This window comes from Mesoplodon densirostris, chromosome 12, assembly GCF_025265405.1.
Source record: "Mesoplodon densirostris isolate mMesDen1 chromosome 12, mMesDen1 primary haplotype, whole genome shotgun sequence".
NCBI lineage: Eukaryota > Metazoa > Chordata > Mammalia > Artiodactyla > Ziphiidae > Mesoplodon > Mesoplodon densirostris.
Genome location: NC_082672.1, coordinates 22,824,238 through 22,849,324, shown reverse-complemented (window position 1 = coordinate 22,849,324; position 25,087 = coordinate 22,824,238). Strand labels below are relative to the sequence as shown.

Genomic DNA, 25,087 nt, shown 5'->3' with positions numbered 1-25,087 from the left:
TGCCACCTGGGAAGTCCTTGACTCTTGCCAGCAAATTCCATGTAACCTACCTTCCCAGGGTTACAGGTGTTGCACCGTAGTTCCCATGCAGTGTATATTAATTGGAAAGAAGGGCGGGAATCTCTGTGTATGTCAAATCCATGTGAGGTAAAGACAAGACAGGTAGGTTACCAAGAAAAGCCTTTTTTATTTTCTCTCCAAGCAACATGCTAACTTAGGCTTCTCCAAAGAAAGACAGAGCAATTTGGAAACCAGAGGGTGGTTCTAGAGTAAAGCACCTTATGTGTGGATGAACAAACTCACAGTCTCATAACATACGTCTGACATTCTGAGTCTTTTTAACTTTTTGGAGTGGTTATTGTTGGAAGGGGAAAGAGACAGTAAAGAGAATAAAGACAAGATCCAGGTTAGGGCAGTCTGCTAGTGGAGACTGTTAGGGTGTGGATTTTTCCTAAATATTGAATGGAAACCTCGGACAGGTTGACTGCAGAGGATTCACCGAATAACAAGTCAGATCTAGTTCCTCACCCTCCACCCTCCTTCAGTTAGAGTTTCCTTGCAGGGAAATTCCGACACTGAAACTCCCCACTGCCAAAGAAAACCTTTGCCCCCACTGCTTGGTTTGACACGTGGTGGAGAGGAAAGAAAGGGGCTTCAGAGCCTTGCGGACATGGATTTGAATTGTACCTCTTCCTGGCTGTGAGACCTTGGAACATTCCTTGAGTTAGCTAAGTCTATTTCTTCATCTCTAAAATGTGGATTATAATCTGCTTTACAGAGTTAAGTGAAATCAAAATGAGATTTTATCTGGAAAGTTCTTAAAGCAGTATTTAATCCACGTTACCAAGTATGCTTTTAACCTTAGTAATCTGATGTAGCCTATGTTACAATAGGCTATTGCTAGTATTTTGTTTCCCTGGTGCATGCACCTGATTTTTTTTTTCCAATAAGAACTTTTAATATGAGTTTTATGTCAATGTATTATAGTCTTATCTTCAAATGAAACTTACCTAGATATTAAGGGAAATTCTAAAGCTTATTATTAAGTAATTTTGTCAGCTACAGTGTCATTTATGCCAAATATTTAAAATACCTTTTTTTTGTTTGTTTGTTTTATAGTCATCATGACCCTGCCAACACATCTCTAGCCTACTGGGGTCCTCCTGATATCTCCAATTGCTCAAGTAAGTGAGAGATTTGTCTTCAGTTCTCAAAGGCAAAATGAGATGACCTCGAGCTTCATGGTTCTCATCTTCTTCAAACTTGTTCTTCTGTTCTGTGATACCACTGTAATATTAAAAGCTAAGCAAAGGATTGCTTCACTCACTTAAGATAGAAAATACTGTTTTGCCTCATTCTGACTTTCTGTTCTATTCATTCTGTAGGAGATTAAAAATAGTAAGAAAATTTTGGAGAAGAGAATATATAAATTGAAATTTGTATCAATGTTTTATAGTTCTGTATTTTTTTAAGCAGCAAGTATATACTTATTTAGTGATTCTGGGGGTATCTCTCTTAGAACCATTTGTGAATATTGGTCCCTCCAAGTTATTTACCTAAGTTGCTTAAAAGCACAATTTGTGTCTTACTAAAGAGAGAAATTAGTTTCTGAGTATAAAGAAATACTGTTGTCCTGTTAAAATTGTGGTAAGGGGTACACACAGGAAACCTGATTTTCTACTTTACTATGAAGTGAAATACCATACTGTGTTTTGGATTTCTGGAAATGCTCATAATACACAGGTAAAACTATATGTTGTTCTTCTGCCATTTTTTAGGTGAAGCAAATGAAGTTGCCAATCAGATTTTAAATTTAACTGGTGATGGGCAGACGTTAAACTCAGCCAATATCACCAGCATCGTAGAACAGGTCAAAAGGATTGTAAATAAAGAAGAAAACATTGATATAACGCTTGGCTCAACTTTAATGAATATATTTTCTAATATCTTAACCAGTCCAGACAGAGACTTGCTTGAGTCTTCTTCTGAGTAAGTTTTTGTTTGTTTGTTTTCTTCTGGAGAGTAAAATTTATTGGATACACATGTTGTTATACAATTTCTCACAGATATGAATGCTTGGTGCCCAGCTTTCATAATTTAAATCTCTAGAAGATCCATTGATATTTCCCAAGATCATTCACAGAATGAACTTCAAAGTTCTGTTTTTGATTTTTTTTTTTCTGAGAAAATAATTTACAAATTGATTGGGATTGTCGATCTGGATAGATAATATAAATAGTCCCAGAAAGACATAATTGGTATTTCATTTTACATCTGAAAAATGTTAACTGGTGTTAATTCAAAAGATAAATTATATATATATATATATATATATATATATATATATATATATATATATATATATATATATATATAAATTTATGATACTTTTTTTTTGCTTGCAAAGGAGACACTTAGCAAACATTCAGCTCACATGTTTTAGGCATAACTTGGTCACTGTAGGTTACTATCCTACAGACTGTGACACAGAACTGCCACACCTTTGTGACTGTTATACTTCTGAAATGAAAATGCCTAGGGCAGGGTGAAATATACCTATTTTTACACAATTCAGTTTGTATCCAATTATTTCAGTTAGCATGTTAGTATTAAGATATTTAATTTTTTCTATTTCCTTCCTTTCAACCAAATTTCTTTGATGAAAATTTTGTCTTTGTTAAAATGTATTCCCTAACTTACCTTATGCACATAACAATTACAAACTTTTTTTACAGGGCCTTGCAATTCAAAAAATACTTTTTTTAAAAAAAAATGTTGGGGGTAGGAGTTTATTAATTAATTTATTTATTTTTGCTGTGTTGGGTCTTCGTTTCTGTGCCAGGGCTTTCTCTAGTTGCGGCAAGCGGGGGCCACTCTCCATCGCGGTGCGCAGGCCCCTCACTATCGCGGCCTCTCGTTGCGGAGCACAGGCTCCAGACGCGCAGGCTCAGTAGCTGTGGCTCACGGGCCCAGTTGCTCCGTGGCATGTGAGATCCCCCCAGACCAGGGCTCGAACCCGCGTCCCCCGCATTAGCAGGCAGACCCTCAACCACCGCGCCACCAGGGAAGCCCTAAAAAATACTTTTATCATGTTATTTCCTTTGATTCTCACTCAGTTATGAAGTAGGAAGGGTATTTTTCATGTGAGGAAAGAAAGGCTAAAACAGATGAAAAACAGAATATTTGTTTAGGATGACTTAATTGTTGCTTTTCCTTAAAGCATGTATTTCTCTTAAGGATGAATTTATCACCACGATTCAGTGTTTTAACTGATGTTATTGTGGTTTGGGGGAATGTTGTGGGTATTCATGTTAAGATGAAAAAGTTTAAGGACAATTTTATTTGGTTTGTATTTTGTCCTGCAGGAAATCACATGTGTGCAAGTAACCTAAAATATGTCACTTATCAGTGGTATTATTTGTCATTTCTTTAGAGCTTTAAAAACAATTGATGAATTGGCCTTCAAGATAGACCTACATAGCACATCACATGTGAATATCACAACTCGGAATTTGGCTCTTGGAGTATCATCTGTGTCCCCAGAGACCAATGAAATTTCAAATTTTAGCATTGGTCTTCCAAGCAATAATGAATCATATTTCCAGGTAATAAGCCAGTGGTTTCTTTAATTAATTAGACGAATTAAAATTGCTGATCATCTGCTGGTTGCTACTGCAATGAGATCTTAGTTCCAGGGGTGGAAGGCTAGTCCGAAGTTTGGCTAAGGTTAACAGCAGCAGTAACCATAAGGCATGTGGATGCAGAGAGGAGGTGTACTTTCAGTTTACCCTCTACAGGAGGCGATAGTGGAACTAAGCATTAAATTAAGAGTGAGTGCCACCCTATTGAGAGTGGGGTATGGGGAGTTGTTCAATCAGAAGATGTTTATTAAGGACCCAAAGGTGGGAAGATGCATGGTATATTCTCTTTGCCAGTGGTTCTCAAACTACATTATAATCACCTGGAGGACTCATCAAAACAGATTGCTGGATCCCATCCCCAGAGATTCTAATTTAGTAGATCTTGAGTGGATCTCCAAAATTTGTGCTTTTAACAAGTTCCCAGATATTGCTGGTACTGCTGGTATGAGGATTGTACTTAGAGAACCAATGGTATAGAAGGCTAGGAATGGCAGATGATGAGAAGGCTGAACACGAAAGCTGGGGCCTGATTAATGGAGATCCTCTCTGATCTGTTCAAGTGACACTTCAGCAAATAATTTTCAAGTTCCTACTGTGTGCTAGACAGTGTTAGCCACGTGGGCAAATGAAATGATTGAAGCATCACCCTTGACATGGGAGAACACAGACGTGGCATTTAATGCTTCTTAACTGTGGAGATAAACCAAGATAGAATATTTTTAAAAATCTGAATATAAGGAAGGACTTATTTTTCTACTTTGGACCAAAGGCTCTTTTGGGTAATTCTATTTCACATTTTAAGAGTGAAAATGTGGTCAGCCTCCGTCTCATTTCAAGCCCATTTGCAGGAAAACACCCTTTGGCTTGATCTGTGGGTTCAGTAAAAATGGTACCCAAGAAGGTTCAGAAAACTTCAGCTGCTTCCTCTATGCAAAGATACTCATTCTCAGCAATCAAACAAATTAACTCGTCTTTTTTTTTTTTTTTTTTCCTGGTAGTTATTTTTCTGGTAGTGTGTTTTGAGAAAAGCTCAAAATCTATTAAGTGTAAATCTAATTCTTATACTTGAAAATGGCAACTGATTTATAGATTTCTCAGTTTGTGTTTAGTTAAAGTTGGTGCATATCCCGTTTTTTTTTTTTTTTTTTTTTTTTTGCTGTACGCGGGCCTCTCACTGCTGTGGCCTCTCCCGTTGCAGAGCACAGGCTCCGGACACACAGGCTCCGCGGCCATGGCTCGCGGGCCCAGCCGCTCCGCGGCATGTGGGATCCTCCGGGATCGGGGCACGAACCCGTGTCCCCTGCATCGGCAGGCGGACTCTCAACCACTGCGCCACCAGGGAAGCCCCATATCCCGTTTTGCCCATTTGCAAAATGCGAATGAGATCCAGGCCTTTGTCTGTAAGGGATTCAGCCTTGAGGACAGTGACTGTGGTGGAGGTAAAGGGGAGCCCTAGTCCTGGCCAAGTTGATGCTGGTAGTTGCTCTCCTGTGGAGTAAAGTTATTACTGCAATTTAAATATGATTACTCAACTGACATACTCTGTGTGTATGACAGATGGATTTTGAGAGTGGACAAATGGATCCATTGGCTTCTGTAATTTTGCCTCCAAACTTGCTTGAGAACCTGAGTGAAGAAGATTCTGTATTAGTTAAAAGAGCACAGTTTACTTTCTTCAATAAAACTGGACTTTTCCAGGTAAGAGTTCATTAAATTATTATTTTTGAATCATAAATTGAGTTTCATTGCTCAAAAGGAAAGATAAAAGTTCAGATTTCTTGAAAGTATATCAAGAAGTATAGAAAAATTAATCTACTGTATTTTCAAAACTGAAAAATTTTAACATAACTGTTTAAATATTTTATTTTAGATAATTATATGCTTATTAATAGGATGTGTTCATTTAAGGTTTTTAAATAAATCAGATTAAGACTTGCATGATACAATTAGAAATGGAATTTGTGGAGAAGTTATTATTTATTATTTCTTTTGTTAAGTATTTTATGCTCTCCAGCAATTTAGATCTTCAGAGTTAAAGAAATTGTGTGCCAAAGGAAAGATTTTTTTTTTTAATTCAGCAGGAAGCACTGTTTACATAATGAGCAGCATTCTTGGCTTTAATCAGTTTTCCCATTAGTATTTCAAATGGCCTTTGGCCTTCCCACATCCCCTGAGTAGGGTGGCATTGTGCTGAGCACATATTATCATTTTTATTGGCATCATTTCCAGATACTAGAAAGTCCCCTGCCAGCAAACACTGGTGACCTCTGGTTGCCTTTGAAAGTACAACTCGTTCTGAGCAGTTTCACCGAGCCCTTTCAATAAAATTTACCTATTAAACTGAAGATACCTGTGTATATCAAACAGTGTGACTTATGTAAGAGAGAACTGCAAGTTTCAAAGCCAGTAGAAATGTTTTTAAAAGACTTGTGCCATACGTCATGTTTAAAGGAATGGCAAAGGAGGCTACAGGGAAGTAAAAGGAGGACCGTGGAATCATTTACAGTCATTAACTCAAAAATTTTTAAATGTTATGAGCAAATGCTTTAAGAACAAGCTATATAAAATTTTTGAGCAGATTAAGAATGTAATTACATGCAATTGCTCTGAAGGATTTAATAGCTACAAACACATAAAACTGCATTTGTTAAAGCTATTTGAGGCTTATAACAATGTCTCCTTTAAAAATAATGCAAGAGAACTTCCCTGGCAGTCCAGTGGTTAAGACTCTGCGCTTCCACTGCAGGGGACAGAGGTTTCCCTGGTTGGGGAACTAAGATCCTGCATGCTGTACAATGCAGCCAAAATAATAATAATAATAATAATACGAAAAATGTAGTAGGTGTTAGATGATGTGAATGGAGGGGAGGGGGCCATTGAGAGGAGAGGTGGAGCCCAGCGGAGGAGTTGGGAGAAGTCTTAGCTTTGTAAGAATCTGTCACAGTTTCATTTTGAGTCTCTTCCCACGCGATCATTTCTTTCTCCTTTGGCATCTCCCAATCAGCGACATTATTAGGACACATATGCTTGGTTTTTAAAGTAAATTTATAGCAGAGTGAAAAAAATGTAAGGGTTCTATGGTACTCGCCTCACACAGGGAACAGCATAAGAGTATTTTTAAAGGAAAGGCTGGGGATCCCCAAGCCATAGCCACTTTATTGAGAGAGACCACACAAATGTAATAAAAAACCATATTCTGGATTCTGAGAACTAGGTAGCATTTAAGGAATCCTGTATTATTCCAAAACAGCTGATTTATAAGCTGTGGTAGAGAAATTCAGGAGGCTCAACAGGAAACACAAAGAGAAGGAGAAAGTGGTGATGGTCTTGCTGGAGAAACAGTCTACTGGTCCCAGTCATTTTGCAGCACAGATTCACTAATTTGATTTCCTGACATCCTTATCTTTGAAATGGTAGCTACAGATGCCGGCAAGTGTGCAGTCAGAGATGGTAAAAGTTCTGGTGGGGCTTTAATCCAGTAGACTTACATTTAGGTTTACGTTAGTAAACACTCAGACTGTTGTCATGGACATGAAAGATGAATTGATTTTTATTTTTCACACCATATTTCCTTGGTACTTCTCTAAAGGAAAACAACTTCATTTATTTTTTAGGATAGGGAAATGATCTAATTATTTCATACCATTTTATGAGTGTGTATTATTTGTGGGTTTGCATTGTTTCAGATTTTAACTGGCTGGCATCAGCCACCACAGTGAAGAATGAAGTTTTATGAACATCGCCTTAGAGCGTTGGCTCATACTGTTCCCTCAATGTATTTATTATAATAAGGGAAATAGCAGAGCTCTTTCAGGAAAGCTAGCAATTTGATCTTATAAACAGGATGTTCTATAACTGAAGATCTTAAGTGTAAAAAGTGCTGACAGATTGCTTAGTTTGGAGCACCAAAATAAAATAAAAGTGTGTACTTCTGACTAATACACATTTTTTTTTCTTTCAAAGGATGTAGGAACCAAGAAAAGCACCTTAGTGAGTTATGTGATGGCATGCAGTATTGGAAACATTACTATCCAGGGTCTGAAGGATCCTGTTCGAATTAAAATCAAACATACAAGGACTCAGGTAAGGAAAAGCTACAAATAGCCATGGAACAGAGGCAGACTGTTTGATAGCACTGTGGGGCCTTTTTTAAAATATATGATTAGAAGTAACTAGGACTTTTTTTGTAGGGGGCAATTTTCCACAAAGGCAAGACCAGCTAGTCAGGTAGTGCCGTAAAGTCGTGGTGCACAGTGGCGGCAGGGCAGGGACGGGATGGGGGGAGTTAGTCTTGTCTAGGATTCAGTCATCTGAAGGAGAGTAAGAGTGAAGGAAAGGATCACACCTTTTGAGAAACAATGTGTAATTACTTCAACTAACTTAGATGTAGATGCATGGCACAGTTGTGTCATTAAAGGTTGTGGTTGTCTTTTTAAAGTCAGAGATGACTGAAACTAGGAAAGCAGAAGGGAAATGGGAGAAACAGAAGAGGGCTGACATTTTTTGAGAGCTTAGCAGTTGTCTAAAATCTTGGCAAATGTTGTGCTTTTTTTTTTTTTGCTTCATTACCCTTGCTGTCATCTGTTTATTTGATAAAATTATGTGGGGTTATTATTGTCTTAAATGGCCCAACCACAGTTTTCCCCTGATTTATAGAGGGTCCCAGTCATGATTTGACCATTAGGCAGGCAGGAAGGCAGGCGGGAAGTGAGCTGGCTGATAAGGACTAAGGCTTGGAACTGAAGTCCTCTAAGAATTAGCCCTGCTTTGTCACGAAAACTCTGAGACTTCCCTGTTCTACCCTTTGGCCTCCTTTGTTTCAGCTCCTTCATCTATAAAAAAAAATTTTATTGTGGTAAAATATACATAACATAAAATATACTATTTTAACCATTTTTAAGTGTATAGTTCTGTGGAATTAAATACATTCATGTTGTTCTGCAACCATTACTACATCCATCTCCAGGACTTATTCATCTTCCCCAACTGAAACTATGTCCCCATGAAACAACAACTCCCGTCGCCCCTCCCGCAACCCCTGGAAACTGCCATTCTACTGTCTCCATGAATTTGACTACTCTGGTATCTCATATAAGTGGAATCATACAGTATTTGTCCTTTTGTGACTGGTTTATTTCACTTGGTATTTTCAAGTTCCATCCATATTAAAGCATGTGTCAGAATTTCCTTCCTTTTTAAGCCTGGGTAATATTCCATTGCATACACATACACACACACACACTCACACACACACACACACATTTTGTTTATCCATTCATTCATTGTTGGGTACTTTGGCTGTTTCCACCTTTTAGCTATTGTGAATAATGCTGCTGTGAGCATGGTTGTACAAATATCTGTTTGAGTCCCTGCTTTCAGTTCTTTTGGGCATATACCTAGTCATAAAGGAGAGTTTTGAAGATGAAATGAAATTTTAGTGTAAAGAGCCTTGCTAAATGCTGAGAATTGCACTTTATGATGAGACATAATTAGTAACCTGCAGATAAATGGTAACCTGATTCCTCTGGAGTTATAGTTGATTTCCATTTGAAGTCTGTGAGGGCAAACCCCTAAACTGCCTGCCGTTCTTTGGTCATATTGCCATGACTAATTATGACCTATCTCTTTGTGAAAACCTTAGCATTTTTACTCTTTGCCATGTTCAAATTGTATGATTTTTCATTTATTTTAAACACAATTTCACATGTTTGTTCTTATGTTAATATAGGAAGTGCCTCATCCCATCTGTGCCTTCTGGGATCTGAACAAAAACGGTAAGTTTTAAAATATTGGCTGTCTTAATAACAACTGAATTTTCAACATTGTTAGACACCCCCATTTTCTTTAATTCCATCCCAAATCAGAGTGAGTCACAATGTAAGTGTGAGGGCAACTGAGCTGCAAAATTTAGTTTAGGTAGCTTGGGAAGCGAATTCTAATTTCTGTAACTTTTTCTTCATTGCAAGAAGAAATAGGCAGACTTGACTTTTTTTTTTAAAACAAACCACCTCTGATTTCAGTTATTTATAAACTATAGCATATATTTTTATTGCTACTTTTAGATGAATGTCAATATACATTTGACCACATTCTTCTAGGACACTTCTGAGGAGAGTATTTGATGTGCACAAGGCCTGCAATTTAAAATCCAGCTTCAGACCACAGATTATGGGGGGAAACCGTGTTAGAGGATTGTAACTCTAGGAATGGTTATAATGGATACGTGCTACTTGAAAGAATTGAACTGCCTTCAGAATGACATTTGACAGTCAAGAGAGAAAGGCAGAATTAAGGGTAATCACGAGGTGTGAAGTGTGGAGATGTCTGTGAAGGGAAGAGAAGTGACAAAACCGCCCACCTCTGCCCTATAAGGGTCACCTTCCCTTGGGGTTCCCCAATGGGATTATGGTGGCCCAATCAAACAAGCGCCAGTGCAGGCTGCTCCTCAGAACTGTAGCCTGAAGTTGTCCCATACCTCTTTTTTTGATACTCCTATCTTAGCTGGGAAGTTTTTGTTGTTGTTTGGTTTCTAGTTGCACTTCTGAGAAGATCCTGACTTATTAGCTACATAGTTAAAAATGATATCACCTTGTAGTCTTAAAATACTCTTCAAATGTATGAGTTGTTCATATTCCATAGCATATCGTAAAAGTCAGATAAGATGTGTTAAAGGCATTTATAGTAAGTTGTCTCTGTGCATGACTGCTTTGTACATAATAGCATGTTCCAAGGAAGCTGACCTTCTTTGTTCTCATGTCTTCACAGAGATGTAGATTGACCAAGGGGGTAAAAAATTGTGCTGATCTCTAGAGACTTTGTTAGTATATAACATATTTGAAAAGTGATATTCTTTTTATGGAAGTTGACTTTAAAATGTATTAAATAAATTATATATCAATTAATATATTAATATATTTATGTTAAATATATATTTATATTACACATAATCTATCAAATAAATATGTCTATAAATATACTTAAATAAGTAAAATACATGTTAAAATATTAAAATGTATTAAAATGTAAAAATTGAATTTTTTGCAGACCCCTGAAGCACTTCAGTAGAACACTGTTGAAAACCACCACCTAATCTCTGACTGCCCACCTATCACTAACATTCTATGATCCCAGGAATCGAAATTATTCTGTGTATTAGCAGCTTTCAAGATAGTATCCATTTTACAGATAAACTGCAAAGCAGAAGAGTCTGAGGCATATTTCCCCAAGGGAAAGCTATCCATTACAGAGAAGGAACTGACCTGCTGTTATTTTCACACTGTTTGTTGACTTCCTCCTACAGAAGGTTCTGGATTTTGGAACACTTCAGGATGTGTCGCACACAAAGATTCAGATGCCAACGAGACGGTCTGCCTGTGTAACCACCTGACCCACTTTGGGATTCTGATGGTAGGGGAGGAACATCTAAACACATTTTGAAATGACATAATTTTGGAAGGCATATTTCTTTATGTGAGTCAACCTTTTTAGATTATGTGTTTGGGGAATTTTTTTCCTGATAATTTACATGTGTATCCTGAATCTTGATTCTTGATGAAGAATCTGTTGAGAGAGATCATATATTTAAAAAGTGCAAGATAAGTATAGAGAAGAATCTTACTGTTTTTTTCCTTTGGCTTTAACAGAAATGATAAAAAATCCCAGAAACAAGTAAATCACCATGAAACCCTTGAATTAAGAGAGAAACAGAGTTAGGGAGATGGAGAGAGAGGGAGGGAGGGAGAGACAGAAAAGTTAAAGAGGAAGAAAATGTCGGGTTTTACTAACATGGAAGGGTGCTATGAAAAATTTCATCAAAAATTGTCTTTCTTATGTTACCACTTGTATGTTTGAATGTTACTTTGTACCAGGTACTGTGCTTGGTGATCCAATTGTTACCCCCAAATGACTGCAATCCCTCTCTAGAGATCACAGCCGGTTAGGCTAGACTAGTGACTAGGGTAGCACAGAGGCTTCAAGCCTGCAACGGAGATGATGGGTGTTACGTTTCACTCACCACTAGGCCTTCATATCATTCTTTCCTTTCTTTCTTCCTGCCTTCTTTCCCTTCACCCTAGTTTTATCTCATTACCCAGCCTGTCCAACAGTTTTAAGCAGAAATTAGATTGCATTGTTATGTTTTTTCAGCCCACCAAATTTTCAAGAGCCACCTTACAACCAGCAACTTGTGTGGCTTCATCCACAGACTTACACCTTTACCTTATAACCTGATATGCTTGTGTTTCTGCAGACACTTTCCTGAAGTACACCCTCCAGATCATAACAGAGCCATTGTTTCTGTATAGTTTCCATAAGCGGGATCAAACCAAATTTGTGTGTTTTTTAGTTGGAGATGGGAGTAATGTGTACCGAGGCAACAAAGCTTTTTGAATTCGTATCACAGACATCAAGATATGTTTATCCCGTCCCTTAAATCTTACAGCTACTTCCTGTGGGACTGGAAGGAAGCAGTGAGGAACTGTGGGATGCAGTGATTGGCTCATGGATCTACCTGGCCTATGTAAATGGCCATTGCCATATAGCAACCGTGCACGTTGTAATTTTCCTGACAATCCAGTACTTAGAGCTCTGAGGGATAAGCCCAAGTCATTTAAAAAGAGGACAGTCATACAAATACTGCATGATTCCTCTTATTTGAGGCATCTAAAATAGTCAAAAGTATAGAAGTAGACAATAGAATGATGGCTACCAGGGGATGGGGGCAGGGATATATAGGGAGTTGTTTAATGAGTATATAAAGTTACAGTTATACAAGGGGAGTAAGTTCCAGAGATCTGCTATATAAAATAGTTAATAATACGGTATTGTAGACCTAAAAATTTGTTAGGAGTGTAGATTTCACGTTAAGTGTTCTTACCTCAGAAACAAAAGCAAATGAAAACCGAACACAAGAAACTTGTGGTGGCGATGGATATATTTATTACCTGGATTGTGGTGATGTTAACACAAGTGTATACATAAGTTCAAACTCACCAAACTGTATACATTAATTATGTGCAATTGTTTCTTTACCAATTATATATCAATAAAGCTGGGGGAAAAAAACAGTAAAAAAAAAAAGAGGACAGTCATAAAAAATAACTTTCCCAAAATATAAATGTTTTCATTTGCTGCCCGACCATGAAAATGAACAATTAAACTATAGCATGTTTTCCCTAAGTAATTAAAAATAAAACCCTCAGTTTTCTTCCATATTCTCTTTTTTCTGAAAAGCGACAGCATCATTCTTTCATAAAATGCTTATTTTGCATCATTAATCTTTCAGGTATGTAAGCTTTAGCTTAATTCATTGAATTATTTCAACTGCATGTGTGTTTGAACATGATTGTATGTATCGTAAGTCTATTATTAGATAAATAGATAACAGTAATACAGTCACTATTCAGAGATGACCTGTAAGTAACCAAAGTTTGGTTTTCTGTTACTTTGAATGGTTAGTTTTTCCAAATATTGTTTAAATTTTGTTATGAATTTGTAATTATATATTACTTTTTCTGTTGTCATTTGATTAAATAATTAGTTTTACATGTATATGGATATGTGCATTTTTCAGTGCTATTTTTCCATTTTCCACTGCGGCTGCTTTTATAAGATTCTAAACTTCTGGAAGAAGAACTTCCCAGAATTTATCTTTTCTGGTGATGTGCCCATATCCTTTCAGTTTTTCCAGACCACCACAACCTTGTTAAGAGTCTTTCTTGATGTATAAACTCTGTATTCACTTGTGTAAGATATTCCCAGAGTCTACCTTGCCCCATGACACATTCACCATATGAGAAATTTTAAAACGTACACTAGATTCATAATTATATCTTCTAATCTACAAATGTATGAAAAATTTCATATCCTCTGCTACATTTATTTGTAGTAAAACTGATTTTCATATTTTTAACATTAGTACATTCTCATGTTGGCTAAATCAGAGGAATAAATATTTTCATATTCTTCGTTCTCTAAAAGTATAAAACAGCATGAGAACTGTGTGTAAATGTAGAACCGTGAACAGCATTATTGTTTTCAATTTACATTTTAAATTGTGACTTGCAAGTATACTGCCTCATCTAAATGGGAGCCATAGGTTTTTCAAGAGGTAATGACGCGTCCTTGGAGGTTCCCAAGATATTTCTCTGACCTTGTCAAATCCTGGAGTAACCAAAATGTTGGTCAGGGTAAAAGCTACCAGTGAGTCAAGTGGCACTGACTCAAACTCCATCCCGTGTGCCATGGGAGTCCCACTTCCTCCCAGTGTTTTGAGGGATTCCTGGGAGAGGAGGATAGGGACGGTCCTCTCTGACCTGAGTCTCTGCATCCACTGAATTCGATCCCTTTGTGCATTTCTTGGTGTTACAGGGAACCTGTTACCTGCTCCTCCCTGCCTCAGCCAAACCTGGAACTGAGCCCAGTCTCATGAGTTCACACACGTACACTCATACAAATACCACTTCCTGGAGGTCTTTGTGTCAGTAGCAGATTTTATTGACATTTTGGTGAAAAGTAAAGAAAGTTAACGTTATAGAATGAAAACTTATAACACAAACTTATTTTCATAGTTTAAGACCTAAAAGTTTAAACCAGATATTCCTTTTGGAATATGTCCCTTCTCCAAGAAGGCTCCGTTTTCAAACATCTGCATAATGAAGATGCCTTTCTCCTCCAACCAAGGCTTGAGTGGTTGGTCTTCATTCAAGATTTATCCCTAACCCAATTCTATATTTAAGGAAGAAAAGAAAGATTTTCCTACCAGGCCTGGACTTTGCAAGTCTGCCTCCCTCTGCACAGTGAAATTAAAATTAAGGCTTCATATTCACATGCTAGAAAATGTTTACTTTTTCCCCTCACAACAACCCCTAACACTTTTAAGTGGCACCCTTTCAGGTCTATAGGTATCAAAAAACTATGACCCCCAAACTCTTGGTGGCTTCTCATTTATAAAAAAAAAAAAAAAAAAACAGAGACCACCCCACCTGATACATACCTAGCTCTGAAATGACCACAGTAAGAGCCTCAGCACTATTCTCTGACTGGGCAGCCACACACCAGGACCAGCCTCTGGCTGTCTCGGCTGAGCCCCTCCCTACCAATCAAAGAACCCAGGGCCCGCCTAAAGGCTTGGTCACAGGGCCACGGTGGCCTCCATTTTCACTTGTGTCCCTAGCCTTGCAAATGATAGGAAGGGTCTGGTCATTTATTATGCAAGACAATGACCTCCTCTCCAGTTTGTTAGGGCCCCAGTGGTTTTGCTCTTGCAGTTATACTGATGTGCAAAGAGCTTGGGTTACAGGGTAATGATTAAACAAAACACTTGCAACTCTCTCAAATAATGCTACATTTTTGCTTCATGGAGTGATCCACAAGAGTGCAATAAACGGAAATTCCAGTACAGGCATACCTCAAAGATTTTTTTGTGGATTCAGTTCCAGACCACTGCAATAAAGCAAATATTGAGAGAAAATGAGTCACACAAATTTTGGGGTTTCCCAGTGCATATAAAAGTTATGTTTATACTATACTATAGTCTGTTAATGTGCAATAGCATTATCTCTAAAAAAACAATGTAGATACCTTAATTAAAATTTTTTTATTGCTCTAAAAAATGCTAACCATCATCTGAGCTTCAGTGAATCATAGCAGTAACATCAAAGATCACTGATCACAGGTCACCATACAAATATAATAATAATGAAAAAGTTTGAAATGTTGTGAAAATTACCAAAGTGTGACACAGAGACCCAAAGTGAGCAGATGCTGTTAGAAAAATGGCTTGACTCAGAGTTGCCACAAGCCTTCAGTTTGTAAAACATGCAGTATCTGCGAAGTACAGTGAAGGTAAGCACAGTAAAACGAGGTACGCATGTCCTGATTTGATTTGTTTTTAACCCCTAAGATTGAGCTGAGATTCTAAGTGCTATCGGTGACCTTTCTAATAAAACAAAACACCGTTCTCATGAAAAGAGAGACTCTTACAACTGCTTCTCATGTTTTTGGTAGGACCTTCAAGGAACTGCCTCACAGTTGGATGCAAAAAACACTAAAGTTCTCACCTTCATTACCAATATTGGGTGTGGAATATCTGCTATTTTTTCAGCAGCTACCCTCCTGACATATGTTGCTTTTGAGTAAGTATTTTTTTTTTCTAACTGCCAAATCCAGAGCTAACTGTCCCAGAATGTGAATAAGAGAATTGTCTCAGCTTTTTTTTTTTTTTTTTTTTTTTGCGGTACACGGGCTTCTCACAGCTGTGGCCTCTCCCGTTGCGGAGCACAGGCTCCGGATGCGCAGGCTCAGCGGCCATGGCTCACAGGCCCAGCCGCTCTGTGGCATGTGGGATCTTCCCAGACCGGGGCACAAACCCGTGTCCCCTGCATCGGCAGGCGGACTCTCAACCACTACGCCACCAGGAAAGCCCTCATATATCTTTCTTTTGTTCTTTTTTTAGAAAACTACGAAGGGATTATCCCTCCAAAATCTTGATGAACCTGAGTACAGCCCTGCTGTTCCTGAATCTCCTCTTCCTCCTGGACGGCTGGCTCACCTCGTTTCATGTGGATGGACTTTGCACGGCCATTGCAGCCCTGCTGCATTTCTTCCTTCTAGCTACCTTTACCTGGATGGGGCTAGAAGCGATTCATATGTACATTGCTCTGGTTAAAGTATTTAACACTTACATTCGCCGATACATACTGAAATTCTGCATCATTGGCTGGGGTAAGCCTCCTAAATTTTGTTTTCCATTTTTCCATCATGGAAATCACCAGGTTCTCATAGGAAAATCCTAGTTTGACAGAATAGCACTGCTAAAAGAAACTTCAAAATTGTGAATGATGTGGATGAGATATACATAACCTATGGAAGGGGCTTCCTCAGAACGGTGTTTTTAAAAATTGTTCAACATTCCTCACTCAAGTCAGGAGTAAAGGGAAAAAACTCTTGCTCTCCTGAGTCACCACCACCTTATTTCCTGTGTCCAGAGCCAGCCCACGCAAGTCTAAAGAGGCAGCTGGCAGACAGTGGTGCATTTCTATTATATTTCAAAATAGAAAGGCCAGCTCAGACTCCTAACTCTACTCGCCCTAAACACATGCCCATGTCTTGGAAACCTGAGCAAGGTTATTTTTGTGTGTGCAACCAGAATACTGACAGAATTCTTGCTTTGAGCTTCTTACCATGATTCCTCAGCCACACATGGACAGCTGTGTTAGCCTGTGTGCAGTCTTCTAATTGGGCTCCTTTATCTGGGTTTTGTATTGGGCCAGGCATTTTTGAGCTTTCTCACAAATCTCTTTTTCAGAGAGCCATGTAGAAATGAGATGTTTCCAAGGTGTTCAGTATCGCCTTAGGAGGCAATGAAAGCACCTTTCAGGGAATTCAGGTGGTGTAGCGTTTTCCCACTGAAATATACATGGAAATACTATATTGGTTCTCTTGAGAGAAAAGACTATGAAGACTTATATGTCCCCATTGTTTTCCCCCCAACTTTTTCTAAAGCTTTTCTTTCTATAGAAAGGGGCAAAATGAAGCTGTAGCTACCTTCTTACCTGAACTCAGGCAGTCTGACAGGTGTCATTAATGAAACTACATTTTCTGGTGCAGCATACAGTATAAATCAGGTCCTGGTACTCTACTGGGTACCAGTAAGCAAACAGAATATTTAAATATCTGTCATTTAAGAGTAGGTTTAGATTGTTTCTAATTAAAGTTGGATTTTTCACACCACAAAAGGGATTTTATTGTTGTTTTTAACCAAGTTGCCTGTTCTAAGAAATTTGATTCTATGATATGGAGTGTTTTCTTTCTTTTTTTTCCCCCTTGCCATTATCAATCTTATAAAGCAGTCTTCAGATGCTTCAGAAAAGTTGTTTCTATCATGGTCTTGTTATAACAGGTCTGCCTGCCTTAGTTGTGTCCATTGTTCTAGCAAGCAGAAACCAAAATGAAGTTTATGGAAAAGACAGTTATGGAAAAGAACAAGGTGATGAATTGTAAGTAATAAAAGCTTGTTGGGAATTTATTTGTGATGAGTATATATCCTCTGTTTGCTGAAGTTTAGTGTGAGTTTCCATCCCAATAGTGAGTGAGCTTCTATTTTGGAAGGTTAAAGTGTATTTGCATGTCTTTGCCAAGGTCTCTGCTACACTACAGATGAATTCAGTTGAATGCTCTGAACTGTGTGAACTGCTTTTCCATATTACTGTTGTGCTTTCTCATCTGGGGGAATTCAGAAGAAGTGTAAGATACTATCTTCTAGACACAGAAGACCTATTCTATCTGAGGATATTCTGTAATACTCCCACCTCCTTAAACCACGCACATCCTCGAGAGAGTTAAGTAGCAGCATCGGACAGTGAAGGATTCAATGCCAATATATATGAATGTTGGTGGAAGTGGAGAGAGTGGATCTTGAATAATTTGGAAAATTCCCTTCAGACTGTGAGATCACTGAAGCTAAGATTTTTAAACTATTCAGTTTTGGCAATTAGTTCTCTTGTATCTTATGTAGTACATGGTACTCAATATTATTATTTGTTGATTGAATGAATTACTGAATGAATAAAGAGCTTACTCCTGACTGTGATGCCACATTTCTGTGCACATTACATGGATGGATAAAAGTTTTATATCCAGTCAGTATCCAATCCTGTTCCATTCCTCCTGGCCTTCCCATTTATATTTCCAAAGTAGCAGTCAAAAACCCCCATGAGAACTAATGGGAAATAAAGTATCTAGGTCAGGAATTTCAGATTCTAGGGGAACTTCCATATGGAAAGAAAGATTAGCTCCAGGGACAAGCAGTGTCATTTTGGGGACCTTTAAAATAAGATATATTAAAAGTAGAAGTCAATACATATGTTCTAAATAAGGGAACTTAAAAAGTATGTGAGTCAAATCTTATAGAACTTTAAAGTATGACTTATTAAATTGTTGTGCCATCAACAACTTTCATTAATTGAGCATTTACTATATGCCAGGAATCAGGTTATAGGACTCAAAGATGTTCAAGACAGCTTTTGCCTTTGTGAAAGTTGTGTTCCACCATGAAAGACACAACCAAAATGATGACCATTTACATTAGAATTTTAAGATTAATTTAATTGTCTTAAATAATTTTTTTTGGCACCTAAGAACTTCCATAGTATTAGTTAGTCACTGGGGCATCTTCAAACTGCAGTATTTTAATTTTACTCTTAATTCCCTTTAAAATTACTTCCATCTATTTTCTGATCTATATCATTCTGAATATCAAGTGTATCCTTCCTGATCTCATAAGGATGTTATGATTGATGTAAGCCTTTTAATTGTGCATGAGAAGTGTCAGCATAAGAATATCAGAGTTCTACAATAAGGTCTTGCCTCAACTAAGCCAATTATATTAATAGGAATTATTTTGTCTGCAGTAATGGAATCCACAATTATGTGTGTCTTAAATAAGTAGGATTTACTCTTCTCACATGATAAGACATGATAAAATTTGGAAGAAGGCAATAAGTGGCATTAATTTTGTGGCTGAAAATGTTAGAACCAGCAATTCTGCAGCTCTCTTGGCCTTTCTTTCCTCGATATAAGATGATGACTACAGCTGCAGAGCTTGCATTCATGTTTGAAGCAGAAAGAAGGAATAAGGGCTTTGCCAGCTGAGTCTGTCAAGAATAGGTGTCAAAAATCCCTTAGCAGACTCTGCTTCCACTATCATTTTGTAGAACCATGTCCACATGGCCCTCCTTTAAATACAATGGAGATTGAGAAAGTTTCCCACCCTCAGGAGTGCAGGCGCATAAGAGAAAGGGGGTAGACATGGTTTGGGGTGAGCCAAACAGAGTGTCTTCATGCCAAGTCAGAGTTCAGGAGACCACCTTGTTTTCTGAACTGTTGAATTAAATAACTAGGTATTAAGAAGATGACTATCCAAAACAAAGCAAAAATAAATAAATAAATTAAAAATTATGTAAACATTGAGGAAGAAACTGAGGCCCAAGAAAACAAAGTGACTTTCTAAAGACAGTTGAGGAAGGTCCAGCTATGAAATCTGCAGAAGCCCAAACTAAGCCAGAAGGAGTCTTAGGTAAACAGGGCATGATGATAAATCTCATTCTTTCTTGTCTCTTCTCCTTTAAGCTGTTGGATTAAAGATCCTGTCGTATTTTATGTGACCTGTGCTGGGTATTTTGGACTCATGTTTTTCCTGAATGTCGCCATGTTCATTGTGGTGATGGTGCAGATCTGCGGGAGGAATGGCAAGAGGAGCAGCCGGACGCTACGTGAGGAGGTTCTAAGGAACCTGCGCAGTGTGGTCAGCCTGACGTTTCTACTGGGAATGACATGGGGGTTTGCTTTCTTTGCCTGGGGACCTTTGAATGTCCCTTTCATGTACCTTTTCTCCATCTTCAATTCTTTACAAGGTAAGATAAATGGTAACCGCACCATTTTTCCTTTCTAATTTTACCATATGTGCAAAGAGCTTCACTGTTGGACAGATTCCATGCTAAGTTTCTAAGTCACTATCCTAAGTGCTGAGCCCAGTTCCAGGCACAGTGTGGGTACTCGTGAAAAAGGCCTTGAATGGAGAGAAGAGATAGAACGTCAGTTTGTTTATTTGTTTTCAGTGATATATATACCAAGCACCTAGAACTATGCCTGGAATATAGTAGGTGCTCCATAAATATATCTTGTTGCATGAGTGGATATGGCAAGGAGGTGCCCAACGGGAAGTGTAAAGAGAGGCACAGATAACGTTTGCTTTCTTTACAGTTTTGCTGAGTGTTGTTGCTCTTCGTGGAACCATGTGGGTGTAGAGCTCTTAGCCAGAAGAATCTTTAGACTCTGTGCAGGGACAGAGCAATTCACTTTGATTCCTTGGTTCCTTGGATTTCAGAAAAAATACCAACAATCTAGTTCAGAAATGCTTATTTTTTCATAAGAAATGGCAGTCAATTCAACAATCTAACAAATGGCTTGCTCTGTTTATAAATATAAGGCTTCCTTCAAGGAGCTTACTGTCATGCTTCAGATTCCATAACACTTACCCTAGTGTACTGTAGAATGAATTTAACTTAAAAAAAATTTTTTATTGATGTATAATTGATTTACAATGTTGTGCCAGTCTCTGCTGCACAGCAAAGTGACTCAGTTATCCACATACAGACATTCTTTTTTTAATATTCTTTTCCATTATGATTTATCCCAAGAGATTGGATATACAGTATGACCTTGTTGTTTATCCATTCTAAATGTAATAGTTTGCATCTACCAACCCCAAATTCCCAGTCCATCCCTCTCCCTCCTCACTCTCCCCTTTGGCAACCAAAATTCTGATCCCTATGTCTGTGAGTCAGTTTCTGTTTTGTAGATAGGTTCATCTGTGTTGTGTTTTAAGTTCCACATATAGGTGATATCATATGGTTTTTGTCTTTCTCTTTCTGACTTACTTCACATAGTATGATAATCTCTAGTTGCATTCATGTTGCTGCAAATGGCATTATTTCATTCTTTTTTATGGCTGAGTAGTATTCCATTGTGTATATGTACCACATCTTCTTTATCCATTCCTCTGTTGATGGACATTTAGGTTGTTTCCATGTTTTGGCTATTGTGGATAGTGCTCCTATGAACATAGGAGTGCATGTATCTTTTTGAATTATAGTTTTGTCTGGGTATATGCCCAGGAGTGAGATTGCTGGGTCATATGGTAATTCTATTTTCAGTTTTCTGAGGAACCTCCATATTGTTTTCCATAGTGGCTGCACCAACTTACATTCCCACCAACAGCATAGGAGGGTTCCCTTTTAGGATGAATTTAACTTTTAAACTTAAGTGAACATAAAGTATTTTTTTGAAAATTCAATAACATTCTATAAGATATTGGATATACCCTGTGTTGTTGATGAAACTCTTTAATGTTGGAAGCACCGCGAAGCCCACACTCCAGTAGGAATGAGGTGATGAAGTTTGGAATCTTTTTGATCAGGGCAGTATTACTGGCTTACCTGAAGCTATGGGTCACACACTTGAAGGTGTCTAGGGAAGGAAGAGCTGACTAAAGTTGAACAATTCTGAGCTGGGATGGAAAGTGTGGAAATCAGGTTTGTGCTTCTCACCAGGAGAGATGCCTAGGTAGGAGCTCCCAACAGGTGTGTTCTAAGAAAAGTCTGTATTTACCTGCAGGAGAGTGTTTACTGCTTTGTATCATACATATCTGTTTTGCTTCTCCTCCTAGGTTTCCCACTAGCTCATGAGCTCCTGTAGAAAAACCTGTCACTTAGAAGGTGCTCGATAATTATTTGTTAAATCAGTAACTGGATTGGTGGATGAAGAAGGGAGGGACTTTGGGGATGGCCTAAATTCAATCTGAGACTCCTCCAGCATAAATATGCATTAATTAGTTGAGCAAATTTTATTCAGATTCATTCTCCCATAACAGAGGAACTATGTGGGCTCATTATCTTTAGTGAATAAAATAATAAGCCTCAAGTACACCTCCAGAAGTTGGAAACTGAAGAGGTAGCATATGAATACCTCTGCACTGGGATCCAGCTTTGTAAAGTGAGTTTTCCTCTTTTTAATCTCTTCTATCATATACAACATAAAAGTGCCTAGACAAATATTGACAAAAATGTCCATTAACATTAGAAAATTCCATGGTTTTATATTTTAGGATTGTATATGAAAGGCACATTAATCTGCCAGCCCAACCTTGTTTTTGCTTTTAGAATTTCCTGGCAGTTTCAGCAAGCTTCAACAGTTACAGTTGTCTGTTCAGCTCTGTTTCCATTAATGAGAATAAGGATGTTTTATTTTTCCCAGCATAGGTCTTCTCTCAGGAGGGAAAAATGTTGTAAACCATCATCGAGTGAGTGTTCTTCATAAATCACTGACTTTTAAGGCTGATTTTAAATTATATAAATGCAGAGCAGATCTCTGCACATCCAATGATATCAAAAACACCTCCTAAAAAGGAAATTTAAATTAAAAGACAGTGATACAGAGCACATGAGTCTAACAATTCCTTACTGGCCAGCCTTGTACAAAAGCTTCAGAGGACACTATGGAAAGTCATTTAATGTTTTTTATTTGCATCATTTTAAGAACCTTCCATGAGAGACTTGGTTGTTGTTAAAAGTATATGCTTTATTAAGAGAAGCATGTAGAATTTAGACAGTTTAAAGAAACAATTCGGTGAATGCATGTTGAACTTAGGCAAACTACATTGTGTCGACTTCTTTCTAATGTTCTTTATTCCAGCAAAAAAACATGATTTGATCCCTTTGTCTCATGGAGCTTATATTGTAGTAGGAGAGACTAAGGTTAATCAAATACGTCACTGTATAAAATGTACATGGTGGTGTTGAGAGTGCACATGACAGAAGACATGATGTCTAAGCTGAAATCTGAAGGATCAATAGGAATTAACTAGGTGAAAGGTGGGAGTAGGAGTGAGGGAAAACTATTTTGTAGAGGGCACTTCGTGTGCAAAAAATTTGCTGTAGTTGGTGATTATAGCACATACTCAAGGCATTAAAAGAAAGACCATATAAGCTGAGAACCCAGAAAGAGCAGGAGAGTGACAGAGCAGTGGGTGTGACACAAAAGGGAGGCAAAGGCTAGACCAGAAGGCTCTCTGTTTTGATCTTCATAAGGGCATTTGGAAGTCCTTGAAAGGTTTTAGACCTGTGGAATGATATGATCAGATGTACATTTTGTAAAGATGAAGCTGGACATAATGTAGAGAATGGATTAGAGCAGCCCAACAGAGACTGTAGATGAGAGGCTATGGCAACGGTCCGGGTAAGGTAAGGTGTTTTAGACTATGGTGGGAATGGGGGAGCTAGAGATACATGAGCAGAGTCAAGAGAAATCTAGACAGTGTGTTACTGCAAAACACTTGTCATTGGCTTGGTCATTAAACTCTTATTTTTCTGCAGTGATTAGGATAAGAAAGCTTCATGTTAATGCGATATTGTAGTGAACTGAAGCTTGTCATTATAAGAATTAGTAATGGCTAAAGATTTATAATGTAATGCAATATTCTGAAACCTACAACTATGCCAAAGTAAATTTTAATCTTCTCAGATTTGGCTTATAATTGAACATCTTAAAATCAGCAAGGTCACAAGTCACCCTGTAGTGTTACAGAGGTGGGACCTGTGAGGACAAGATGTATTTGAGCAGTGGTGTCAGGGCACGTGTATCAGAGGAGTGACTTTTGCTAACAGATTTCTTTTCATTTTTGTGTAAGTCTTTAAAAATTTTGTTCAAAGATGTTAAAAATCCATATTATCTTTCAGGATTCTTAGGAATACATGTATGTATGTATGTGTGTGTGTGTACAAAGACATATACATGTATAACTATGTCAGTACTCATATATTTGCATAGTTTATATATTAAAGTTTATATATGTATTTTTATTTTAGATGTTCTATTTTTGTTTATTTTCAATATGTATTTTTATTTTTATATGAATTTTTATTTTTTAGGTACACTTATAATTATACAATTTAATTCCAAAAAATCATGGTAACTGGATATGATAAAATTCTTATAGTCTGTGTGGCTCTAACTAAAATTTTACCTACTTCAATAAGCAAATGAAGTCACTTGAATCCAGGCTTAAACCAAGTTTATTATTTTCTAATTTTCCACAGCATATTGCTTTATTCTTTTTTCTTATCTACTTCATTTGATTGTTTTATATTAATCATTTCACTGAATTTTTTATTCTAAGATGAAAAGATAAATATACCTTCTCTTAACGTGGCACAATTATGTTTCTAACTCCTTTTACTATCTTTGCTGCTTTCCCAGGATGAAAGTGGCAAATCATTTTATTAGAAATTTTAATTTTTTCTAAAGAGTACAACTTGAGAAAATTATATGGTATACAAATTGCTATTCAAAAGAGAACAGATGTTTGATGAAAGTACATCATAATTCACATGCCTGAGAACATTAGCCTGTACTTCAAGAAATATAATGTAATTCATCCTAAAGAAGTAAAAGGCAATTCTCTGGTTGCTGAGAAGATCTTGGCCAGAGTCCTCTTGGGCATCTATATCCCTTGGCGATATTGATGTGCTTGCAGGATTGATTTACTGCTCTGAGATGCAGCCTGTACACATTGCTGCTTATTATACAAACAATGAACAGTATCTTGGAATGTATATATTTTCATTACTGTACAAAAGTATTTGACACTTTTGGTTAGATTAGGTTTCTCCAATATATAAAGAGGTTTAACTCTCTTGACAAATTCATCAGGATCTAAAGTCTAGCCCCATACTGAGAGCTTAATCTTCAACTTCAGTTTTCTATGCACGTGAAACAATATTGATTGTTTTGGGGGTAATCAGCCCATCTTCTGTACGTATATATGACAGCATAATACCATGCAGCATATGGTTGTGCAAATAGAAGCTGCAATGGCAAACACAGAAGGG

The 25,087-nt window shown here is 37.5% G+C and overlaps 1 protein-coding gene across 5 annotated transcripts in view; it reads left to right on the top strand.

Annotated features, from left to right (window-relative positions):
* The window catches only part of ADGRG6 (adhesion G protein-coupled receptor G6), a 138,398-nt gene that overhangs the window by 95,990 nt on the left and 17,321 nt on the right, over positions 1-25,087 (top strand). For all 5 annotated transcript variants that reach the window (XM_060115355.1, XM_060115350.1, XM_060115352.1 and 2 more), the window contains 11 exons: positions 1,120-1,184; positions 1,779-1,989; positions 3,434-3,605; positions 5,199-5,339; positions 7,605-7,724; positions 9,370-9,415; positions 10,942-11,048; positions 15,648-15,775; positions 16,096-16,364; positions 17,542-17,638; positions 19,770-20,053. In XM_060115355.1, the coding sequence (XP_059971338.1) occupies positions 1,120-1,184; positions 1,779-1,989; positions 3,434-3,605; positions 5,199-5,339; positions 7,605-7,724; positions 9,370-9,415; positions 10,942-11,048; positions 15,648-15,775; positions 16,096-16,364; positions 17,542-17,638; positions 19,770-20,053 (1,640 nt within the window). The remainder of the gene's footprint in view (positions 1-1,119; positions 1,185-1,778; positions 1,990-3,433; positions 3,606-5,198; positions 5,340-7,604; positions 7,725-9,369; positions 9,416-10,941; positions 11,049-15,647; positions 15,776-16,095; positions 16,365-17,541; positions 17,639-19,769; positions 20,054-25,087) is intronic.